This window comes from Pseudorasbora parva, chromosome 24 (assembly GCF_024679245.1).
Source record: "Pseudorasbora parva isolate DD20220531a chromosome 24, ASM2467924v1, whole genome shotgun sequence".
Taxonomy (NCBI): Eukaryota; Metazoa; Chordata; class Actinopteri; order Cypriniformes; family Gobionidae; genus Pseudorasbora; species Pseudorasbora parva.
The window spans coordinates 11,178,331-11,203,960 of NC_090195.1; the positions used below are offsets into that span (position 1 = coordinate 11,178,331).

The window sequence follows — 25,630 nt, forward strand, 5'->3', positions numbered from 1 at the left end:
CAGGATTTTATAAGGTTTGAATAAATGCATTTTCATAAAATATGAGTATCAAGTTTTATTTTGCAGTAATCTGCTTGATCGTAGACCATGTGGAAAGACGAACAGAAGACATTACTCTCTCAAATCCAGACCATCTGCACTGGAACATTTCACAAAGGAAAATACTGACATGTAGTTGATCATCATTTATGGCTTTAGATACTGGCATATGCTTTTACGTTCCTTAAAAATGCACTTTGCGTCAGATGCGTGTATTAAAATTAAACCCAGACAGGATATCTCCTTCTATGGAGATTCAATGGTTTATCATTTCCCAACACAAAAAAAAAAACAACGAAAAAATCTGAAAAGGCAAAATGAAAGGAGAGTCTAGATTAAGGCCTGTACTGATTGTTCCAACAGATAGCCGACTGATCCAGGACATGTCATATGAAGGGATTCAGTTTAGCTAGGAATCTGTAAGCTGATATAAGACTGGTAGTCTCATATATTTCATGTTTTGGTTATGAATGATCTGTTCTATAGCGTTTGCTGAAAAAATGTAGTCTATTACGTCATACAAAACAATCCGCCTAGCAACAAGATCTATACTGCTACACTCATTAACAAATAACAAAATTGTTAACAAATAAAAAAAAATTACTTCATAACTTCACTTCAGTAACATCCCTAAACAACACACAAACGGTTATTTAAAGTGCATGGAAAAAGGTTCTTCACACTTTAAGAGCTGTTCACTAAAAGGTTCTTTGGGGAACCAAAAATGGTTCTTATGGCATTGCTGACAAACTCTTTTTAAATCCCGAAATATTAGTATTGTCTGACTGCTGGTAACTTATCCATTATGTGTAAGCATCAACTTAAGAAAAATATGACTTATGTAGTGATGTATACACACAGAATTATTATGATTATGAGTGTTCTCATTCCTGGCAAATTCTTTCTTTAAAAAAGGACATATAAGCAGACTTCGCCAGAGTAACAGACATAATGACAAACATTTTGTCAACCGTTGAGATGTGTTTAGACGTTTTAATTTTTTGTTGTGGTATTAAAGTGAGGGAAAATGTAAGCACACACAGATCCAAATAAATTTGGCCATGCGAATGGTAAAACAGCTGAATACTTTCCATTTCAAGGAAATGACCTATGAATATGAGGTCAGACAACAGCTCACGCGACATGGCTAATTCAAGTTCAGACTACACAATCACTGCGCAAGACCTCGCTCATCATTGTAACGTACTTTTTCAAGTACCAAAACTCAAGTTGTTCTTCATTCTCCAATGAAATATTAGTGCTTGACAGATGTACATTGGCAGTAAAAATCCAAAGGGGAAAGAAAAAGGACAATAGCATAGTTGGACTTTCTAACAACTTTAAACTGACATGGGACAGGTGACATAAAGCAGTTTATATTCATCTTTGTTTAAAAATTGCAGACATTCTGGTGTCAGTCTATGCGTGTTAATTTAGCACCATCTGCTGGAGCTTCTTCTTAAAGGGATAGTTCACCCAATAATAATACAAATCTGTCATAATTTCCTCAACGTTAAGTTGTTTTAAACTGGTATGACTTTCTTTGTTCTGTTAAATACAAAAAATATATATATTTTAAAGAATGTTGGTAACCGAAAAGATGTTGGCTCCCATTGACTTCCATAGTTTGAAAAACGACTATAGAAGTAAATGTTTGTAAGTCATGGGGGCCAGACACTGTTCGGTTACCAATATTCTTCAAAATATCTTATATTGTGTTCAACATAACAAAGAAACTTCTGATGTTTAGAACAACTTGAAGGTGAGTAAATGATGACAGAATTTTTTGGGGGGGTGAAATGTATTTTTGGGTGAAGGGCAACAAGAATTATTTTGGAAAGATCTGTTCATTCCATCACTCCAGTCCAAAGAAATAACAGCTTTTTTAATATATTTGTGTGAGCGGGAATTAGTGATGCTTTATCAGTAGCCTATTATTAACATTACATTTACTTACATTAACATTTTTTTTTAAAAAGTGAGGAAAAACTTACACTCTCAGAAAAAAAAGGTACAAAAGCTGTCACTGGGACAGTATTATGCATACTGGTAGCCTACCTTAAATGTACATAAAAGGAACAAACTCTACCACCCCTGTGACAGCTTTTGTACCTTTTTTTCTGTGTATCAAGGCACGTTTGTTAGAATACACTTTAATGTGAAGTTTTTTAAGTAAAACTTAAAGTAGTAAAAATGTAATAGGCTATTTATGTGAACCACATTTTGCAAAATTATTATATTATTCTAGTCTATAGTTGTTAGACTTGGAAAAAAAATCATTTAAAAAATATATTTAACTTTAATAAATAGGAAGCATGTTTATCAACTACAACAAACCATCATTTTTTATAGTCAGCTTTGATATACTGCAGGCTAAATGTGCAATATTTTATTTAGTTTTTATTTTATGAATCTTTTATTTATTTTTGTCATTTTAATTTAACTTAATTTTGTTTGTTGCTAGAAAACATGAAAAAGTTTTGTATTCAGACAGCAACAAACTTCATATAAACTGAACTGAAAAATTAAACAGCTCATGACATTGATGACATGCAGCAAAACATGCAGATTTATAATAAATTAATGCATGCATTTTTTTAGATGAGGTTCTCATCATATCTAACGGATGTCAGATGAAACATTACCAAATATAAAAGTTAAGAAAACTGAAGCTTTACTTGGAATTTTACATTTATGAATACATATTAAAAACTAGTAAAAAAGTGTTGCTGTCTTCACGCGTTATAGGAAATGTCCTGCTTCCCACTTCTGAAGTCGGGATTACGAGCTCATTGCATTCAAATAATGACGTGAGACTGAGAGAGCGTTAATGTCCTTTTTTAAACTAGGAAACTATACGATAATACCGATAGATAGCACGTGAAGGCAGCATAAAAAAGCTTCAAGGTGAGACGTGCGAAGTAAAGCGAGCAACTCCTGCGTCCTGCCACTAGAGTTCTCCCACAGCCTGTGACTGAGTGTGAGTGTGTTTACCCCCTCCGAGCTCTCAACTGTGGCCGGGCTCTTTCAACCAACCACAATTCTGACATTTAACTCCGGAAACACAAATGTAACCAGCGCTGCGTTACATCCTAAAGTGAGACCGAACGGCGAGGCGTTTGATCAGCTGTCGGACAGCGGTGAGTAAACGCACAGACCGGCTCGATTTCATGACATTCGCAGCAAAGAAGAACAAAAAAATCCACTCCCAACTGGTTGGTTTTGTCTAGAAGCGAGGGAGGGATATCAACATGGCGTCCGTGTAGCTCACCAACCAACCAACAAGAATGTCTAGGCACCGATGAAGGTTTTCCCTCCATTTGCAATTCGATTTGGTTATTGATCGTGATTCCTCGCGGTTTGATTATATGAAGCGCGTGACAAAAACAGCTCGCGCGTTTACGATGTCCAAACGTTTGTAGTTTTGCGACTCTTAGACACCCGTTTGTTGTTTCTTCTGTGTACTGTGACCGAAAAGCGGGATATACGCTGGATTTGATTGAACACAAACGAGACAGGCAGCTGTCAAAGTCATCATGGTTTTTGAAATGACAATATTTTGGTCGCTTCGTTAATATAATCGTGTTCTTAATGCTTTTGCGCCATACATTCCAGCACTCTGGCTGTAGATCACATGAGCTGTTGTGGATACAGTGTAGCCATCTGTGGCGGGTTTAAAAAAACACTGGCAACATTTGTAGACTGGAACCGTGTGAATAAAAGTTAAGGTTGTAACAAAAAACAACGTTGCTGTGGTAGTATTTGATCAGGAAGCGATCGGTTCCCATCCTTATTGCATGTGTATTGCGCAATAAAGCGACAGGTCTCGCTGCGCTGGTGACATCAAAGCCGCACTCAGTGGATTTTGCAAACTAAAAATGTTTACACACAAATTAATTAATATAATTAAAATGAGGAAAATCCACATGATTAAGATACGTTTTTATTCTACATGGAGCGGGTCGCCCCTTCATGGGTGCTGCTATGTTGACGTCACGTGACCAGCCATGCAAATTACCAAGTTGCTAGGATAATTGCTTAATATTACTACTCTTACTATTTCTGACATTGCTTTCTATTTCGATATATTAAGGGGTACAAGAGCTTGTCACTGGGGCAGTACCCTTAAAAGGACATCTTTAGTAGGCCTTACCTTTTTTTTTTACTCGTAAAGTACAAATACCTACCTTAAAGGGATCGTTCAACCAAAAATGAAAATTCATCCTAGGTGTATATATTCTTCTTACAGATGAATATCTTTCAGAGATATATCAAAAAGTCCTGGCTCTTCACAGCATTATAATGGCTTTAAAGTTTTGAAAAAGGTATATTTTTCTTACACAAACGTGCCACTTCGCTTCAGAAGGCGTTTATTAACCCCCTGGAGCCATGTGGAACAGTAATATGATGCACTTCTATGGACTTCCAAAACAAACCAACAAATCACTGCCATTATAATGCTTGAAAGAGCCAGGACTTTTTAAATATAACTATGATTGTGTTCGTCTGAAAGAAGAATGTCATATACATCTAGGAGGATGAATTGAGGGGGAGTAAATCATGGGGTAATTTTTTATTTGTGGGTGAACTATCCCTTTAAGGTACTACTATGAACCCTTTTGTGGTAAAAAAAAAAAAAGGTACGAAGATGTAATTTTAATGGTAGGCCTACTGCCCCAGTGACAAGCTTTTGTACCCCTTAAGGTACAATTTTGACACCTTTTTTCTCTGTGTGTGTGGTAAAAATAGTACGAGTTGTATGCTAGTATGTGCTTCCGAATTCCACAAATGTTTTACCTACATATAACACTTTCAGGCTTGACCATGGCGCTTTAGAAGTACAACGCCAGACAGGCGTGTTGTAAACCAGGAGTAGTATTTAAACGTCATGCATACAGGCCAATACGATGAGTATTACCGCAAGCCAAAGTTCTAGACATGAACAAACTGAGTGCACTTTTGAATGTTGTAAAATAAAAATGACTTGTGTTTTTCCCCACATGAATAATGTTTATGTTGTTGCAAATCATTCTACGTCTGTTCTTTCCAGACATTATTTGTTTATTGAAATGGAAACAAGATTTATCAGCTAAGGCCTTACAACATTGTTAGATTAATGCCTTGTACACCGAAAACTGTTATTTCCGTAATTTAATTAATGAGTGTGTCTTGTTGTTCTTATTCCTGGAAACTCATTAGAATGCACTTTCATTAATAAATTGCAGCCTACAGAAGGAGTTTCAGAAGCATCTGGCAGTTGATTGTAGACGCTGTAACTTACAGTATGCACAACAGCAATAAACGTGACTGTCATTTTTATCTGTTCTTCATGCCACATGGAGACCTAAAATACTGCGGGCACTTTGCAGAGTGAATATACTGTTAAGGATTTGTATAGAACTGGTTTTCCATTCTACATGTCCTTTTGACTGTAAATCTCTGCTGTTCTGTAATGCTGATGAGAGGGGCTAGTTTTAGTTTTTCTTGTTGTTGTCTTTGATATCCTTTGACAGTAACAGCACTGTTCTGAGGAGTATTATAAGAAAGCTTAATGTTTAACCTTGTCAGTTTTTTTATATGAAGAACCTGGTTAGTTGCAAGAGCTCTTCATAAAGAACTTGGAGCTTAGATTCCATTTAGATGGAGACTTAATGAAGAAGTTATGTGTAGTTTGGTGCCATTTTCTGAGGAGAGTATCATTGGTGAGCTCATGCACTGTTGTAATTTAAATGCACTCTCTGACAAAACTAACAAATATTTGCATTTTGCTTGTTTTATATGCAAGCACCTTAGCTCTTAAGACTGTACTTTGTTTATTGTTGGAAGCGTGAGTCTTCGTTCAAGGGTTTTGGTATTCGTCCTAGGTTGGAACTGGCCACAATGTCAAGGGTGGTGAAGAAGAGGCAAGCGGACCCCAAGGTGGTTCAATATGTCTGGTCGGCCATTGAAGTCATCCGCAATCAGAAACAAATCGCAAACATGGACAGGATCTCAAAGTAATTGCTTTAACTCGGCTGCCTTTGCTAACCCTATCACCTTTTAAAGGGATAGTTCACCCAAAAAAATGAAAATTCTGTCATTTACTCACCCTCAAGTTGTTCTAAACCTGCATACATGTCTTGCTGAACACAAAGGAAGATATTTTGAAAAATATTTGTGCTGCACCCTTGACTTACGCAGTATGGAAAATAATACTGTGGTGCCATTCAAAATCGCTTCCTTTGTGTTCAGCAGAGAAAAAAAATGTATACAGGTTTGGAAGAACTCGAGGGTGAGTCAATGACGACAGATTTCTTTGGGTGAACTATCCCTTTAATGCATTCATTTGAAATATCTTAAGAGATGGCTTTGTTTTGATGCAGATATTTAAGTCGTGTGTATGGGATGCACCCTAAAGACACAGCCAGGCAGCTGGTCCTAGCCGTGAAAGACGGTCTGGTGGTGGAGACGCTCACAGTGGGCTGCAAAGGCTCCAAAGCCGGGATCGAACAAGAGGGATACTGGCTCCCAGGAGACGAGATGGTGAGACATATACCAGAGCATGTCTATTTTAAACATAACATACTTTTATCTGCGTGCCTCCTAGATAAAAATGCGAAAGGTAAACATGGCTTGGTTTTACAACACATTAGTCAAATTAAATAAAGAGCACAAAATGTAGATATGCTGCTGGCTCCATGGACCTCTGAAGTCCATCAGTAAGAAATATTTGATTAGTTCCTCAGCTTATATTGACCAAAAAGTTGATCAAGTTGATGACTTAAATGTTCAACAGTGAGTTTTTAGCTGTAAACTTCCTCCATATGATCTATTAATGGTAGATGCTGAGGTTTCAGTGACTTCACTAGTGCACAGAGTCATTCCTCTGCTGTGTGAAAGAGCCTGTTTGAAGGAAGCACTGTTTGTTTTTGGGGAATGGCTTACAGCTAGGAATATACGCATTCGTCCCTGGCCATCATCAGCCATATGTGTCCTCTTCATTCAAAAAGATAGCCAAGTGTTTGCTTATTTGCATGAAAGACCTTCCTACATCTACACTTTTGTTCAAAAGTTTGGGTCAGTAATTTTTAAAAAAAAATACCAATTATTTTATTTTTTTACTGAGGAAAGCTGAATTCAATTGTTATCATTATTTCCAAAAAATGCAGTTCTTTAGAGTTTTTTTATACATCGTAGAATGTAACATGAACCATGGTTTTCAACATTGATAATAAGAATGCTTTCTGAAGGATCATGTGACACTGAAGACTGGCGTAATCCTAAAATTAAAGGGATAGTTCACCCAAAAATGAAAATTCTGACATTAATTGCTCCTGTTTTTCTAAACCCTTAAGACTTTCGTTTATCTTCAGAACACACATTAAGATATTTTCTTTCTGGACCCTGTAGACTGCACTGTTATTCACAATGTTGAGTCCCAAAATGGTAGTAAATACATGATTAAAATAGTTCATGCGACTACACTGGTGGAACTTTAAAGTGTTAGTTCACCCAAAAATGAATTTTATGTAATTAATGACTCGCGAATTTATGTAATAAATGTTGTTCCACACCCGTGAGACCTCCCTTAATCTCGGAATGAACATCATATACATCTAGGAGGACAACATAAGGGTGAGGAATTAATGACATAATTTTCTTTCTTTTTTTGCGTGAACTAACTAGTTATTTGAAAATGTAGTAATTTACGTTTTTTTGAATAAATAAATGCAGCCTTGGCGTAAGCGACTTTAAAAAACATAATTTTACTGACCTCAAACTTTTGAATGGTAGGGTATGAAAAAATGGCATTTTTATCAATAGAAGTGTAGATTAATGTTCATATTGTAACTGTGCTGAATTCCGGTACTTCTCACACACCACACACACACACCCACCTGCGAGTCCCTAACACGGAGCGCCTGTGGTTAGTTTCAGCCAATCCCAGCTCTCAGATTAGGATTTTAAACAATGTTTTTTGGATCACTTGCAATCGCAGGAGCAGATGTCAGAAGGAAGCAAGGTATGTTCACATCCAGTTGCTGTGATATTTTTTATTTTATCATTATTTTTATTAACAACATAATCTGCCCTATAGTTAATAGTATATGTAACCTGTGCACAGAACAGCAGCTGAATTGAAAGGAGCTTCTGTGGCCTTCAGTCTTTGATCTCCAAATTTGAAAATTTCCATGAAATCTAAATCGATAATGCTCATTCTATGTAATTGTCAATATAGATATTTTGATAATACACAGTATTTCTTCCGGTGGCTATACTGGCATCAGAAAGCTTTGTCACTTCAGTGCTGTGCTGTGTGAGGATTTGTGCGACTTGTTTTGCCACTGAATGCTCAATTTGAGTGATTTCTCTCTTCTCTAGCCCTCTTTGCCTTCTGAAGCTCTTTTTCAAGATGTGCGTATGCTTCACACATTAATCTTATATGTTTTTAAATCAATGTTTTGTTTTAATAAGATTTGTATGTCAATGTTAAGATCAGTTAGACCTGTGTTTTATGAGTTTACAAGCTGTTTACTAGGGCTAAGACCAGTGTCAGAAGTTAGCGCTTCTATTACCTGTAAAATTACAAATGTTATGCATAAATAGGCCTAAACTAATATTTACATGAGGGGAATTTTGTCACAGTCTTTGGCATTTTTGCACTTTAATCCCCTGTTAACGTCTTGCACTGGTTTAGGCCCATTTTAAAGGTAAGAAAAAAAAACAATTTGCAGACAGAACCAGCATTTTCTGAAGTAAAACTTTGTCCAAATCTTAAAGATTTTTTTACTGTAACCAGAACAGTGACTATGGTGGAATGTCTCTGGTGTGTGTTGGTGTGTTTTGAGAAATGTTATATAGATGGATGATATTTTTAGAGGATAGTGTTAACATATGGTGAATGTGATCGTGGCATGTGAGAATGTGATTGCTCACCGTTCCTTTCAAAGAATATTTTGACTTATTTGAGGTTTGATTTAAATGGCCATTTGATGGAAAGTATATAGTGGTGTTTTCTTTGCTTTAAATCTATAGCTTTAGTCTTTGAAAGTGTTTCATCCGTGTTGAACGGGCTTCAAGGCTGAACTCTTTCCTGCGTGAAGCACGTATTGTTCAGAAACATTGCATTTCAATTGTACAAACATGAAATAATGGCCATTTAAATTGAACCATAAAGCAAAAATGTAACATGCTTATGTTCCTCTCATAATATAAACATATACACCTACAATTTTTTGATCGATTGTTTCTTTATTATAACTAATGAGTGGGGTTTTTACACTTTTGCTCTTTCTGTGCTTTTGAAATACTGCTAATCATATAAGAACAGCTCTCATACTTCTCAGCTTCAAACACTGATATATATATATATATATATATATATATATATATATATATATATATATATATATATATAATATAATATATACACACACACACACACACACACACACACACACAGTATACATACTTGTGTATATAGTGAAGGTAATGTTTCTAGTGATTAAACATAGACTACTTAGTGTTATCACTTTATGCCTCTCAGGGCTCTGGTCCCTAATTTGACAGAAACCCTATATGACTTTGACAGAAAGTCTATATCGTAAAAGCATGTGCAAGTAAGAGGGCTGATCTTAAATCTATTTCCCAAGATTTTACCTGCAGGTTATTAAAGGGGGACAAAGCTTTCCTGGATCAGTGGTGTTGTTCCCGGGAGCTTGGTGGTGGCCCAGGTGGGCGGGGATGTGCATTACTATACTGTGTGTGTTTCAGGACTGGGAAGCAGAAAGTCATGACTGGTACTGCTTTGAGTGTCACCTTCCCGGAGACGTGCTGGAGTGTGACGGCTGCTTTCGTGTCTACCACCTCCGTTGTTTGTCTGAAGACCACCGGCCACGGGACACAACCTCCCACTGGCAGTGCGGCATATGCAGGGTGGGTATAGAGCAGAGGGGGCCAAACTTGATTGAGGTCCGAGGGCCCAAAATAAGTTGCAAATGCATGTTAAACAGCCCATTAGGGTTGCATTAAAACGTTTTGAATCTTGATTCGTTAATGGAAATGAAGCTACTGTAAGTTCCGAGAAATGAAAAATATTCTGCTAATGCTATCTAGAATTATTCACAGTACAAACCCGATTCCAAAAAAGTTGGGACATAAAATAGAATGCAATGATGTGGATGTTTCAAATTTCAATATTTTATTCAGAATACAACATAGATGACATCAAATGTTTAAACTGAGAAAATGTATCATTTTAAGGGAAAAGTAAGTTAATTTGAAATGTCATGGCATCAACACATCTCAAAAAAGTTGGGACAAGATCATGTTTACCACTGTGTGGCATCCCCTCTTCTTTTTATAACAGTCTGCAAACGTCTGGGGACTGAGGAGACAAGGAATGTTGTCCCATTCTTATCTAATACAGGCTTCTAGTTGCTCAACTGTCTCAGGTCTTCGTCACATCTTCATCTTTATGATGTGCCAAATGTTTTCTATGGGTGAAAGATCAGGACTGCACGCTGGCCATTTCAGTCCCCGGATCCTTCTTCTATGCAGCCATGATGTTGTAATTGATGCCGTATGTGGTCTGGCATTGTCATGTTGGAAAATGCAAGGTCTTCCCTGAAAGAGACGACGTCTGGATGGGAGCATATGTTGTTCTAGAACTTGGATATACCTTTCAGCATTGATGGTGCCTTTCCAGATGTGTAAGCTGCCCATGCCACACCCACTCATGCAACCCCATACCATCAGAGATACAGGCTTCTGAACTGAGTGCTGATAACAACTTGGATTAGTCCGGATGACATGGCGTCCCAGTTTTCAAATTTTGATTCGTCTGACCACAAGAGTTTTCCACTTTGCCACAGTCCATTTTAAATGATACTTGGCCCAGAGAAAACGCCTGCGCTTCTGGATCGTGTTTAGATATGGCTTCTTTTTTTGACCTATAGAGATTTAGCTTGTAATGGCGAATGGCACGGTGGATTGTGTTCACCGACAATGTTTTCTGGAAGTATTCCTGAGCCCATGTTGTGATTTCCATTCCTTTATGTGATGCAGTGCCGTCTAAGGGCCCGAAGATCACGATCATCCAGTATGGTTTTCCGGCCTTGACCCTTACACACACAGATTGTTCCAGATTCTCTGAATCTTTGGAGGATATTATGCACTGTATATGATAACTTCAAACTCTTCAATATTTCTCTGAGAAACCATTTTCTGATATTGCTCCACTATTTTTCACCGCAGCATTGGGGGACTGCCTATCTGGACTTCTGAGAGACTCTGAGAGGAACTATTTAGACCCAATCATATTGCCAGTTGACCTCATAAGTTGCAAATTGGTCCTCCAGCTGTTCCTTATATGTACATTTAACTTTTCCGGGCTCTTACTGCTACCTGTCCCAATTTTTTTGGAATGTGTAATCATGAAATCCAAATGAGTCAATATTTGGCAACATTTTAATGTTTCTATTGTGAATAAAATATAAGTTTATGAGATTTGTAAATTATTGCATTCCTTTTTTATTCACAATTTGTACAGTGTCCCAACTTTTTTGGAATCAGGTTTGTATTTTGAAGTACCCACGGTAACAATATTATGCATATTAATTGCCGAGATAAACAATATTACCAAATACCGTCTACTTCAATGGCATGTTTTGTTTTTCCTAGGCCATAATTTTCCCCTCATGGCATGGCGGCCCAAATCAAAGGTCATCACGGGCCAACTTTGGCCTGCTGGCCCTGGTTTGGGCATCTCTGGTATAGAGACACCATTAGAAAATGGCTAGTTCAGAGTGTATTCTATAATTCAGATTAATATTATGGTAATGCTTTAAAAAAAGATTTCATTAGTTCACACTAGTTATCTACTTTAGTTATCATGAACTAGGAATGAACAATGCTACTACAATATATTAATCGTAGCTAATGTTAATTTCAAAATTTACTAATACATTATAATAATCAAAAGTTGTATTTGTTAACTCAAATTAGTCAATTCACCATGAAATCACAAACACATTGTTAATTAATTTAACATCAACAAAGATGAATAAATGTGGTAAAATGTATTGCTCATGGTTAGTTCATGTTAGTTAGTACATTCATGTTTACAAATAAAAATGTATTGTAAAGTGTTACCATTATTATAATAATTATACTGTAGGTACATTTTATTCTGATTATTATTAAAACTAGAATATTTAATTTATTGTGGATAGAATGATCAGATATTTTTTAATATTTATTTTTATTTATTTTCACTAAATAGTAATCAGCATAGAAAATTCACCAAATAATTGTATAGCTTCATGTCATGCCTAAAAATGTAAGTTTTATTTTAAAGAAATGTTATTCAGCAAAGATGCATTAAATTGCTCAAATGCGAGATTAAAGACATTTATAATGTTACAAAAGATTTTTTAAAAAAAATGAATTTAATCAAAGGAAAATATATTCACAGGCTTTCACAGAAATATCTTTCAACATTGATAGTAATCAATGTTTTTGGAGCACCAAATCATCATATTAGAATGATTTCTGAGGGATCATGTGACAGTTGAAGACTGGAGTAATGATGCTGAAAATTCACCTTTGCATCACAGGAATAAATTGCATATTTAATTACAATAGAAACGTTAGTTAAAATTGTAATAAAATTCCAAAATATTACTGTGCTATCGTATTGTTTATCAAATGAATGCAGCCGTGAAGAAATCTTACCAAAGAATGTTAAATCCCAATATGCATTTTAAAAGCAAGTAAACATAATGATGTGGTTATTGAGTCATTGGTTTCTAATGGTGATGTTTACTAACAGGGCAGTAAAAGGAAGAATTTGAACAAACAGGAAATGACAACATACCTGAAGTTCATTCTTGGACGCATGAAAGAAAGGGTGCGTTTCACACTGAAGCTTCACACTTAATCATGTAGAAATAAAGCTTTTTTCCCCCCACATGCATTTTTCTATTGAGATTTGAGGCAGATTTCGTCCCCCTCCTGATGTTCTTTCAGGCTGTGGACCTGCACAAGAGAGGCAAGGAGTCAAAGCAACCCGTGTACAAAAGACTGATCCACACAGCTCTGGATGTGGAGAACATACAAGAGGTACACCGAGCACACACTAGTAGAAATGAATCAAAGATCATGTTTTATCAGCCTCGGCACATTCTCCTGCGTCTTCTGTTCCCGTACAGAACATCTCAGAGGGGAAGTACAAGAGCTTTGAGGAGTTCAGGGCCGACGCTCAGCTTATAGTTCACAACACAGCCATTCTGCACGGAGGTGAGGCCTTCCGTACCGCAGTCATCAGTGTGATTTATGAAACGACTCAAACGTCAGCTTAACCGATTCCACATTCTCTGTCAACAGTCAACAGCGATCAGACTGAAATTGCGAGACTTCTCTACAACGACACATGCCATGAGGTCAGACTGAGCATACAGTTGGAATTTTAAGCTTGTTTAATGCACTTGACAAATACGGTTAAGCTTTGCCGTTTAGGGTTTTGACATTTTTATGTTAATGTGTAAAAGATTTTGTGCTCTTCTTTTTTTTTAAACGAATTGCACAATTATTTGTTTTTTCCAGCTGAACGAGTTAATGTTGTGCAGACACTGCTTTTATCTCTCGAATGCACGACCCGACAACTGGTTCTGTTTCCCATGTGTAAGCACAGACACGCACATACTCGTTCCTGCAGATTTATGTGTAATTTGTGAGTGTATTAAAGGATGTTTGTCTGTAATCAGAGTCCGAATCATGAGCTGGTGTGGGCCAGGATGAAGGGCTTTGGTTACTGGCCTGCCAAGGTGATGCAGAGAGAGGGCAACCAGGTGGATGTTCGGTTCTTTGGTCACCAGCACCAAAGGTGAGCCTCAGGTTATAATAGGAACATGAACCATATTTGATATAAAAGGAGAATCAGGAGACTTCAGAAGTTCATCCTATAGTAAAACTTGATCTTGTTATAAAATGAATACATTGGGAAAATTATAATGATTTTTACCCCCGGTTTCACAAACAAGGCTTAAGCCTAGTCCTTGACTTAAATGCATGTTTCAGCTGCCTTAACTGAAAGCAACTTGCACTGACAAATATTTTAATACTTAAAGTATTAAAGTCATTATATTTAAAATATGAACCAAAAATGAAAATTCTGTCAATAATTACATACCCTAATGTCGGTTCACACGCATAAGACCTCCGTTCATCTTCAGAACACAAATGAAGACATTTTTGGTGAAATCCGATGGCTCAGAAAGGCCTTCATTGACACCAATGTCATTTCCTCTCTCAAGACCCATAAAAGTTGCTAAACACGTCGTTACAAAGTCCATCTCACTACAGTGGCTCTACAATTATTTTATGAAGCAGCGAGAATAGTTTTTGTACACAAAAAAACTAAATAGCGACTTACAAACAAAGCTTCGAACCGTTATGAATCAGTGAATTGATTCATGGTTCGGATCGCGTGTCAAACTGCTGAAATCACGTGACTTTGGTGATCCGAATCATGAATCAATAGACTGATTCATAACGGGTCGAAGCTTTGTTTTGAAATCGGCCCATCACTATATAAGTCTATATTTAGGTTTTTTGCGCACAAAAAATATTCTCGTCGCTGAAATGACATTGGTGTGTATAAAAGCCTTTTCTGAGCCATCAGATTTCAACAAAAATATCTTAATTTGTGTTCTGAAGATGAACAAAGGTCTTTTGACAACATTAGGGTAAGTAAGTAATGACAGAATTTAATTTTTTGGGTGAAATAACCTTTTAAGATGCACATCAGCAATGTTTTTTTTTTCTAAGGCACGTTTATGAAAGCTACTTAAATGTCCTAATTGTATTGAACTTAGGCCTAATCCTGGCTTAAGCCTGGGATACACCAAGTCGACGTCAACAAACTAGTGTTGTCGGCTGCGTCCCGTCCATGAAGCTGCACTTGAATGCACTAAAAGGACTAAAGGAGACTGTCACCTATAGCATTTGCATTCTGTGTCTGCGTGTAAATAAATATGCCTATGAGCAGGTATCAATAGTGCATTTTCGTCATATTTTCAGCTGCTAATATACAAACCATAAACAAAGCAGCGCTTGCTTACCATTTTGAATATCATTCACGCTGATCACTTTCTTTTCATTCCTGTCGGCTCATGTTTTTTGTGTATTCAGATGCTCCGGTAAGATGGCGTAAAATTAGAACAGCCATCTCTGCACCGTTTTGATTGCTCGCTTTTAGTCTCGTGCGCTAACTTGTTCGAACAGCCGATCAGAGTTCTTTCTCTCACCGACAGCCTGATGCCCAAAGCACCTGATGGAGCCAACAATGTGGAACACAAAACTAAGCCAAAACATGCTCAAAAACAGCCTGACAGACATTGTCTTTAATCTGAGCCTTGTCTTTGAAACCAGGCCTTAATGTGTTTGTTTGTTTTTGTTAGGTTTTTTTTGTTTTTTTGTTTTTTTTGTTTTAGTTTTTTTGGACCATTAAAGGGATGATTTCACCTAAAAATGGAAATGACCCCATGATTTTCTCACCCTCAAGCCATCATAGGTGTATATGACAATTTGTCTTTCAGACGAATACAATCAGAGATATATAAAAAAAATGTCCTGTCTCTTCTTAGATTTATAATAGAGCCCCCAAAAAAGTGCATCCATCCATCATAAATGATATCCTCATGGCTTCAGGGGTTAATAAAGGACTTCTGAAGCCAAGTCATGCCTTTTGTGTAAGAATAATATTGAAATTTTTAAACTTTAAAAACTATAATAACTATCAGCAGAATAGACTAGGCAAGACGACTTGCGCCGAAAGAGTAACTCCTGATGAGATGTTGGAGTAGCTAAGCTTTGATGCCTCTCTTGGTTCAAACACAGGGCTGTGCAACAAACTCAAGCCTCTGTTCTCTTATATCGAAATCCTCCGACATTTCTCGTTTTTGGGGACCGGTGTTACATTCCCGCATTGACACACGTCAAGTAAGGGTTAATCTTTCGCCATAAATAGGCTAAAATCTAGTTATTTTAGTTAAGTTTTAAATCTTTTTCTTGCACATATGGATCACTTTCCTTCAGAAGGCCCCCTGGATCTGTGTGGATATCTTTTATGATGGATGGATTCATTTTTTTGGGCTTTAAAATCGACTCCTCTATTCACAGCCATTCTAAAGCTTGAAAGAGCCAGGACTTTATTTAATATATCTCTGACTGTATTTGTCTAAAAGAAGAATGTCATATTCACCAAGGATGGCTTGAGGGTGAGTAAATTATTGGGTCATTTTCATTTTTTGATGAACTATCCCTTTAAGTTTACTAAAATTGACTAGTTGTGCAATTGTGTCTTGTGACTTACGATTTTCATTGTTTTAATGGCGCTGGTACATGAAACAGTTCAAGAATCAATTAAAAAAGTATTCACGGATTTGTTTGCATCCTCATTCACAAATGTTCACAGAAGTGCCTATATGGTATGCTTCATGTATTAGAGAATGTTTTAGTAAAAATGTAGGTTAATATTGATATTTCTTTGGTTCATATAAACAAAAAATCGGTGTTCATACAGTGTGGAAAGCAAATTTAAAAAATGTTTTTATGTGTAATGCAAGGTGTAAGTTATAAATTATAATTTCTTTTTTTTTTATAAACGGGTATGATCATATTATAATATTTATTAAATAATTTTACTTTAAATCTACATACATTTGGAGATTTATTGTTTAAACAAATGTATGATTGTTTTAACATTAGGTGTAATACATTTTTTGAATATAATTTCATAGCCCAAAAATATAAATAAATGTAAGTATCTGTATTGACATCAAAAGTCTGAAAATTCTAGACCTGGTATAAATCTGTATGTGGGGAAACAAGCTTGTGAAACTAGCAGGCCCGCGTCTGTTTTGCTGCAGGGCATGGATTCCTTCTGACAACATCCAGGAGATCACGGTCAGTGTGCAGCAGCTGCAGGTGAAGCGAAGTTCGGGGTGGAAGAAGGCGTGTGATGAGCTGGAGCTCCACCAGCGCTTCGTGAGGGAAGGCCGTACCTGGAAGGGGAAGCCTGAAGAGAAACATGACAGGTCGGAGAGGCACGAAAGACAAGAAGAAAGACAGGAAGAGGCTGAGTCGAGCATCTCCTCCACATCCAACGAACAGGTTAGCATTTTGCTGCCACAGTGGCAAAGAAATATTGCATTTCACCTTTAAGTAAGCAAGATTGGCTTTGCCTTATTTGCCGTCTTGTTCTAATCTTTGCGACAGTCGAAAGGCAACCAAGAGCCCAAAGCTAAAAAGAGCCGCCGTTCCCAAGTCGCAGAGCCCAAAGAAGAGGTTTGTGATGCATCATTTTTATCGAGTGCGATTTGGCATTGTGTTCACGTCACATTTACCATCTCCTTGCTGTTGTATCAGGAACCAGAGCCCGAGATGGAAGCCGTCAGCTCCAGTCAAGAGATCCCAACAGCCGTTCCACATCAGCCTGAGCGTATGTCCGTCTACACCCAGACCAAAAAGTCTGGCTCGCCCTCCTCTTCCTCACCAGCCCCCCGCATGGTACACCGAGGCACACAGACGCTCAACGAGGGCAACTGCCAAAACATGTGCCACGACAAATACACCAAGATCTTCAGCGACGTTAAAGAAATGATGAAGGCGGAGAACAAGCGGGAGACCGAGCGCGTCCTGAAAGAGGCTCTGGACAAGGTGAGGAACGTTCTTTAATTTTGGACTTCTTTTTGGCTCCCTCTTGTGGCCAGTTTCAAAGATACCCCTTTTGCTCCAAGAAAAGCCACACTGTTGGTCGAAAGGGGGGGGAAATCGCAACAAACTCAGCAATGTGGTCGTCCTTACAGTTGCGAGGCGAGATGGAAGAAGAGAAAAGGCAAGCGGTGAACAAAGCGGTGTCCAGCACCCAGGCTGAGATGGAGAGAAAGTGCAAACAGGTGAAGGAGAAGTGCAAAGAGGAGCTCATGGAGGAGATGAAGAAGATGGTAGCTCAGCATAAACAACTTCTTTCCCAGACCAAGAAGAAGCAGTGGGTGAGTGAACCATCAGAACATCTTCAGCCTAGATACAAAGGTTTAAAACAACCAGTCAACAATGCAATAAAGCATTTGAGTCTGTTTTCATCTGGAAGAGATGCATAAAAAAGGCATGGTTTTTAATAAGGGAACAAAACTGGTGTCAAGACTATTCAAAATATTTTTTTAGTTAAAAAAAAAAAGTTCTGATTTATAAGCTTAAGTTCCACCAGGTCCAAACAGTGTTTGCGTGCAGATTTTGAACACATTATGTGGGTTCATTTAAAGATGTCATGAATTGGCTAAAATATACTGTTGTCTGAGGTCAACTAATGACGTTTGTGTGGGTTTTACATTTAAAAACATCATAAATAATAAGTAATAGGCTATTTTCTACAATGGTTTTGAGGCTGTCTTCTGAACGCTGGGTTCTGATGGGCGTGACGCTCTGGGGACTTGGAAGTAAACGCCCACGGCTAGGATTGGATAAGATTTGCGTATTTAATGAGCTTCATGTCCCCTGTCAGTGCAGTTCACATGAGGGAGGAATTGAGCAGAAATCAGCAAACGGAATGATTCTCTCACAGGACTCGTAAACGTCTTTATCAAATTATTTTCTTTATCAATTTATTTCTCATCCACCCGTGATTTATTGGAATATTATTTCTGTATTGTATGGCTTGCACGATCAGTCAATATATGCATGGACCGCGCACACACACACACACACACACACACACACGTGCGTGCGTGCACACTCAGATCAAGAAAGGAATATTTCACTATTTGAGATTTCTCGGCCTGCCGACGGACTTATGTTTTGGTAGCCCGTCTGGAAAACACACAGCCCCCGGGGCTACTATTACATATAAAAAAGACGTTTTACTCACATAAGTTTGTTGCACCATTCCTGTCGGATCCAATATAGAAGGCACAGCATTGTGTCTGCAAATCCAGCACTTGAAACTTGTTTACAAACGATTCCGCGGTGAAATGAAGCAAACACGTACGCTCTTCCCCACATGAGCTGGAACTTCATTAAAAATAAAAGTAGTATCACACATTCCTAATATTAGGATCCGAAGGAAGCTTATGCAGCGACTGTGTTCTTCCACAATATCTTGCTATCTTCTTCGACGTGTTTATTGCTGCTGGCTAGCGTGATCCGATGAGTCGGTGGGCGGGGCTACTGAATTACACGTGCTTATTATTCTGTAGAGGCGTGTTTCGTTGTGCGAAGATGTCAGGATGAAGCACACGATCGTTTTCTGGGCCTGGTGTCTATAAAAGCTTTTCTTTAACTAACAAGGATGTTTACAGCTCTGAAACTTACAGGATATTCTTATATTACCATGACCATTTATATATCAAAATCTCAAGGGAAAGTTGATTTCTCAATTCATCACCCCTTTAATACTAAAATAGTCTTGAGTGTTTGAATCAGAAAAAAAAATATTCAAATGGGACTCTTCATGATCTGTTGACGAGCATTTCCTCCTGACATCAATATGTGAACGTCATTGTTTTTCGTCTTGGAACTTGTCATCCCTAGAAGTGCTTAGTTGCCTGCCTTCCTTGTTGTATTTACAGTCTATTTATAGCTTGTACCTGTGGCTATGAGATGAGAGATTGTTCTCCAGCGTATTACTCACCTGAGCTTCAGAAGTGTCTTCTGGGAAATGTTGCAGCTCTGAGGGCAGAATTAGGAAATGAAGAATTACTGCCTGACTGAGTTAATACCGTGTTGTGATATTCTATAGATTAGTTGGTTACCCGGAATAATAACACTATTTATTGAGAAACTACCACCACCCACACGTTTCATTGATCTCCGTCAATACCCTGTTTGGGTAACCATGATTTGGTCCAGTAGATTGTGTCTCTGCTCAGGATCCATATCTTTTGATGGTGCTGCAATGTTAAGGAATATCGTTCTGAGCGATGTGACATCGTGTATAGGGCAGAACGTATAGGGCAGCGGCTATTTGCACTAAGTGTAAATAGCAACTAGATTCTATTTACACTCAGTGAAAATAGCATTATTTCTTAGTGATGGATGATATTTACACTAAGTGCAAATAGCTGTAGGTGCTATTTACTAAGTAAAAATAGTGATGTTCTAGTTACACCATGTAGAAGTAGCAGTTATTAGCAATATGTGAGGCCATGTCCACACAATTTTCAAAACCTCAGCTCTTTCTATGTGGTTTGGCTGTTCGTCCTCACGCAAACACAATATCCGGTTATAGAGGTCGAGGCATAGAGCAGAGAATAGACTGTGGACACAACTGTTACTTATGGGACATGCTTGATGTTAAAAAGAGTTTTTTGCGAATAATTTAAACTCGCAGTCTCGCACTGTCTGACACGCATACACCGAAAAGTGAACGACACTGCTGGTCACTTTTAGAAGGTGTAGCGATGCTTTCCTTTCCCAGAAAAAATATAAACCACCAATGGTTTAATTCTCAGGTTTTAAAGGTCCACTGAAATCAAAATTTGAAATCAAAAATAAAGTTTTTTAGCTTTTAGTATGACTGTGTTAGCCTTAAAGTTATGAATAAGCTGGTATGTTCCAAAACTATGGCAAAATTTGCATTTAGGAGATATAAGCATTCAAAATTTACAGTCTCCCACTTCCGCTAAAACGAATCTCACGGTGTAAAACGATTTTGGTGACATCATTGCAGACTTCACTTTCTCGTCAAATCTTCTGTCCAATCAAAATGCGCTCTAGAATCTAAAGGCCGCCCCCTACACTGCTGAAGTGGCGGCTGAAATCGGTCAGTTGTTAACACACGTTTACTAATTTCTACATGGTGAAAGGCACATAGCACACTATATATGTGATAGGAAACGATTCAGTGTAAATATGCTTTCATTTGAGGCGAATGAAGTCCGTTTTCACGTTAGTTTCACACACCAGCAGCGCACACACCCCAACGGCTCTGGCCTAAATTTAGACTACAGACACGAGAGCGCAGCGCGGATCATGTGCGAGTCCGCGCAGACAACAAACATATCGACCCATTTGAATTCTGCACAGAATGCTGCATTTCAAAGCGATGGAGGAGATTATGATGGTAAACAGTGTTAGAGGAAACTGGCTTTACCAAACAGAGAAAGTCCGCTCTTGCGCTCTAGTCAAACCGTATATTAACGAAACGCTATTGGCTATTTCAAAAAAGGGGAGGAGCTGCTAACAGCTGGAGCCGTTTCAGGGGAAATGACGTCAACACATTGAATAATGCGGCGCGTTTCAAGGCACTTCAGTGGACCTTTAAAAAATTTTTTTTATATAATTTAAATAGATTTTACACACTAATTGCAATATCGTATCGAATATTGCATTATTTAACAAGATATCGCATTTTTCTTCAATATCGCACCGCCATATCCGGTTACTGAAACTTAACTTTTTTGAAAACTCATAAAAAAATTCAGAATGAAAAAAAAATTCAGGGTGAAACCAGAGATTTGTGACGTCGACGTGTGGACCGTTCTCTCCTTTTGACATCAGATTGTGTGCCGTTATCTTTATTTACATCAAGTCTATGCAATGGCGAACGTAGACAACATAATATTGCTTTTAATAATTGCTAACAGCGCTTGTCACATGTATACAGATACATGCGCAGTGATCTCACTGTATTAAAGAACAGAGGCACCAGAATGCAATTATACAAAATAGTAAGGCAAGTGTGTGAAGCCATTACAGTCCACTTGGGCCCTGTGTATACAGTTACCTGACTGTCACTGAGTCCAAAATAAAGGAACTTTCCCCAAGCCCATGGCATCCCTCAGTGCCGTGAATGGGACCCATGTGGAAATCAGGCAGCCAATCAAAGTGTTTTTCCCTTTTTATGTGGACAGAGATTTTTTTTTAAACGTGATGGTTGCGTGACTTAAGCGTGACTACAGTCTTTTCATGCTTCAACTGTTAAATAACTTATTAAATTATTTTAATGTCCAGCTTGGCAAATATTCCCCTAAACACTGTCGATTATATATCTTAAAGGGTTACCCAAAAATGAAAACTGACAGTGACTACTCCCCCCCCTCATGACGTTCCACACCCGTAAGACCTTCGTTCATCTTCAGAACACAAATGAAGATATTTTTCATGAATTCCGAGATCTCTCTGATCCCTCCATAGACAGCAATTTAATTACCACTTTCAAGGCCCAGAAAGGTAGTAGAGCTAGAGATGCTAGAGCGAAATTGTTGAATAAAGTCATTATTTTTGTGCACAAAGTATTCTCATCGCTTCATAACATTAAGGTTGATCCACTGGAGTCACATGGGCTATTAACCATGTCTTTACTTCCTTTCTGGGCATTGAAAGTGTTTATTATATTGCCATCTATGGAGGGGTCAGAGAGATCTCAGATTTCCTAATATAAAAATATCTTCATTTGTGTTCTGAAGATGAACGGAGGTCTTACGGGTTTGTAGCGAGGGTAAGGAATTAATGACAATTAAAATTTTTGGGTGAACTATCCCTTTAGGAGAGCATTAAAGGGTTAGTTCACCTAAAAATGAAAATTCTCTCATTGATTACTTACTCTAATGTCGTTTAACACCCATCAGACCTCCGTTCATCTTCAGAACACAAATGAAGATATTTGTGTTGAAATCCGATGGCTCAGAAATGCCTAGATTCACACCAATGTCATTTCCTCTCTCTCGAGACTCATAAAGGCACTAAAGACGACGTTACAAAGCCCATTAAATACTAAATAAGGACTTAAAAATATATATAGTGATGGGCCGATTTCAAAACAAAGATTTGAACCGTTATGAATCAGTGTATCGATTCATGATTTGGATCGCCAATGTCACGTGATTTCAGCAGTTTGACACGCGACCCGATTAATGAATTGATACGTTGATTCATATCGGTTTGAAACGTATTAATGTTAATATTTAATGACCTAAATGAAGAAGAAAAAATTGTTACATGTAATTTGTTTCTTCTAATTGCTTAATTTTTACATCCATCAAATTGTTAATTTTTTTACTGGTATATTGTTGGTACTGTAACCTTATTTCTAGCAAAAATAACTATCATGATATATTGTATATTTTTTTGAAATTACTAATCTTGTGATACAAGATTTAGGTCATATCCAGTTCTAACCCTAATCAAAATGAATTTTAGTCCGCATATGCTTTGAGGCTAATCTGTATGCTAGTGAGCTCCTAAACAGAGAAACTATGTAGATGTAACACAATGTAGTCCTCCTGGGAAAACAAACCAAAGATATTGCCAGATTTGTGTCCAATCAAATGCTCTCTAGAATGAAAATGTCCCTCCCCCTTCAACAGAGATCATTGCTATAATGTAAATTCAAACAGATTGACTGTTTTTTTAAAGTCCTTATATTATGTCCCAACCAAACGTCCAGTTTCATTAGAAAATGCTCCAATATGAATGTTAATCCAGGAATGAATTTGACTCGACAGATCTTAGCATCCTCTTTATTGTGTTTTTCAGTGTTATAACTGTGAAGAAGAGGCGATGTACCACTGCTGCTGGAACACGTCGTACTGCTCCATCAAATGTCAGCAGGAGCACTGGCACGCCGATCACAAACGCACCTGCCGCCGGAAGAGATGAGCTGCAGCTGGCCACGCCCCTTCCTCTCGACTCCACCCATCCACGAGCCACGCTATTGGATAGACCACGGATTCTTGATTTTTTTTAGCCAGCATTTAAACCCCAGCTCCTTAGAACACTTACCGGAACATTTTGCTGAGTTGCGGTGAATGCTAACAGGACAAGTGAGCACGGCATTTCACGTAGAGATGGGTTTTACGTTTGGATTTTAACGGTAACTCTTTACATATCCCTTTTTTTTTTTACCCTTTTATTTGCCGTACGACGGAAATCAGCCTTGCTTGCATACAGACTAGCTGAAATGTGAAGTACTAGTAATCTTTTTGAACACAACTTAATCTGATGCTATGTAGATATTTGAATTTTTATACGAGCGAATCATGTCAGCCTCCTGCATTGAGTGAAGTTGGTGCTTTTAAACTCGACGGTTGGTTTTTATCAGTGGTTGTGATGTGTCTTTTTTGGGAACAGGGTTTAAAGATGGCAGGTCATGTCTGTCTGAAAGATACAATCTTCCTTTAATGAATATGCACATTTCATGGTTACACTTTAAAATAGGCCTTTTTAATTTTGAACGAAAAAACTAAATTATGTGCTAATTTTTGGGGTCAGTTTCTGTAGCTTAAGTGTAATACATAATTGCCAAGAGGGATCTTTAGTGAGGTTTATAAGCGCTTGTACGAACAAACAAAACCTGATGATTTCAATGGCAAGATCCCATTAAATAGCAATTTAATCAGACTTAAGATTGTACAGAGTAAACTAAACAATCAGAAACGATCGCTTTAGGGTTTTATCATCGAGGATGACTTTGTGGCACTTTCCTGACCTGAGGGAGAAGTTAAAAACGATAGTTTACATAATTTAAATTCAACCATAATTTACTCGCCTTTTATTGTTGCGCAATGAAAGTAAATGGCTGTATTCGGTCTCCATCCACTTCCATTGTATGGAAAGGAGCAGCTTGGACACTCGGCTAAACATCTCCTTTTGTGTTTTTCGGTCAAACGCATATGAAACGACACGAGCCTGAGTAAATGACACAATTCTGAGGAGAATTATCCTTTTTAAATAATGCAATAAGAAAAAATGTAAGTACAAATGAGGTAAGATCTATCTTTAGAGAGTTTTTGAGATGTGATTTGTCTATGTCGACCGGGAGAATCAATCAGCTGAAGGACGTAGAGGAACGTGAGGTCCTTCTTTAGTGTTTTTGCACAGATCCATATGTGCGCGCACCTGTATTCTGTTTCTCTCTGAAGTTCTGGATGTGTCTTAAATCGCGTCTAATACATCCAGGTTTCTGTCCTGCCCTATTGCTCTCTCCCTCTCGCTCGCTCCCTTCCCAACGTCACTGTTGCACTACGTGTAAATAACTGTTCGCCGCTAACCATGACGTTTGCACGTTAGCATATGTACATTTCATGAGCGCATTAACTATGTATTTGATAAAGTCGAACTGTAAAGGAAAAAAAAATATTTGTGATATAACGGTAATATGTTCCATTCCAGTGTGCATGAAACCAGGTTGTGTGTACCTTATTTTGGACTCTACCTACGTTCTTGCGTGTCATCAGTGATGCAGTATGTCGCCTTTTTGGTTTTCTAGGGTAATTTGACGCCACTTTGTAATTGCAAGTAACCCTTTTTAAAATTTCTTTTTAATTTATATTTATGCGGACAGAGTAATGACTACTGAGAATTTCCGACACCCGGCGAGAAGTCTGCTATACGAACACCTGTCTTCATGTGCATACGAATTAAAATGTGGTGTAAACGTTCTCCCCTTTCTTGCATTACATTATGTAACAGTTCTATGTATAAATAAAACATATCAACCGGTGTCCGTTTGGCTTTTTTTCCCCCTCTCAGATTTAAAAATGACAAATTTACCAATCAAAGCACTTTATTGCACCATATTTTGTGAACGTAGGCCAAAGCAGGCTTCTATAAA

The 25,630-nt window shown here is 37.8% G+C and overlaps 1 protein-coding gene across 3 annotated transcripts; it reads left to right on the forward strand.

Moving 5' to 3' along the window:
• Positions 1-3,004: 3,004 nt before the first annotated feature.
• On the forward strand, positions 3,005-25,519 carry zmynd11 (zinc finger, MYND-type containing 11). 3 transcript variants are annotated; one of them, XM_067434682.1, is made up of 17 exons: positions 3,005-3,179; positions 5,904-6,035; positions 6,402-6,561; positions 8,018-8,041; positions 8,401-8,433; positions 9,793-9,954; positions 12,851-12,928; positions 13,048-13,140; positions 13,230-13,317; positions 13,405-13,460; positions 13,624-13,701; positions 13,785-13,903; positions 16,950-17,193; positions 17,299-17,367; positions 17,449-17,739; positions 17,889-18,074; positions 23,554-25,519. In XM_067434682.1, exons 2-17 carry the CDS (start codon positions 5,920-5,922, stop codon positions 23,674-23,676), a joined length of 1,920 nt encoding a protein of 639 aa, XP_067290783.1. In that variant the 5' UTR covers positions 3,005-3,179; positions 5,904-5,919; the 3' UTR covers positions 23,677-25,519. The 3 variants fall into 3 exon arrangements, with proteins under 3 accessions (XP_067290783.1, XP_067290784.1, XP_067290785.1); XM_067434683.1 differs by lacking the exon at positions 8,401-8,433; XM_067434684.1 differs by lacking the exons at positions 8,018-8,041; positions 8,401-8,433.
• Positions 25,520-25,630: the final 111 nt, after the last annotated feature.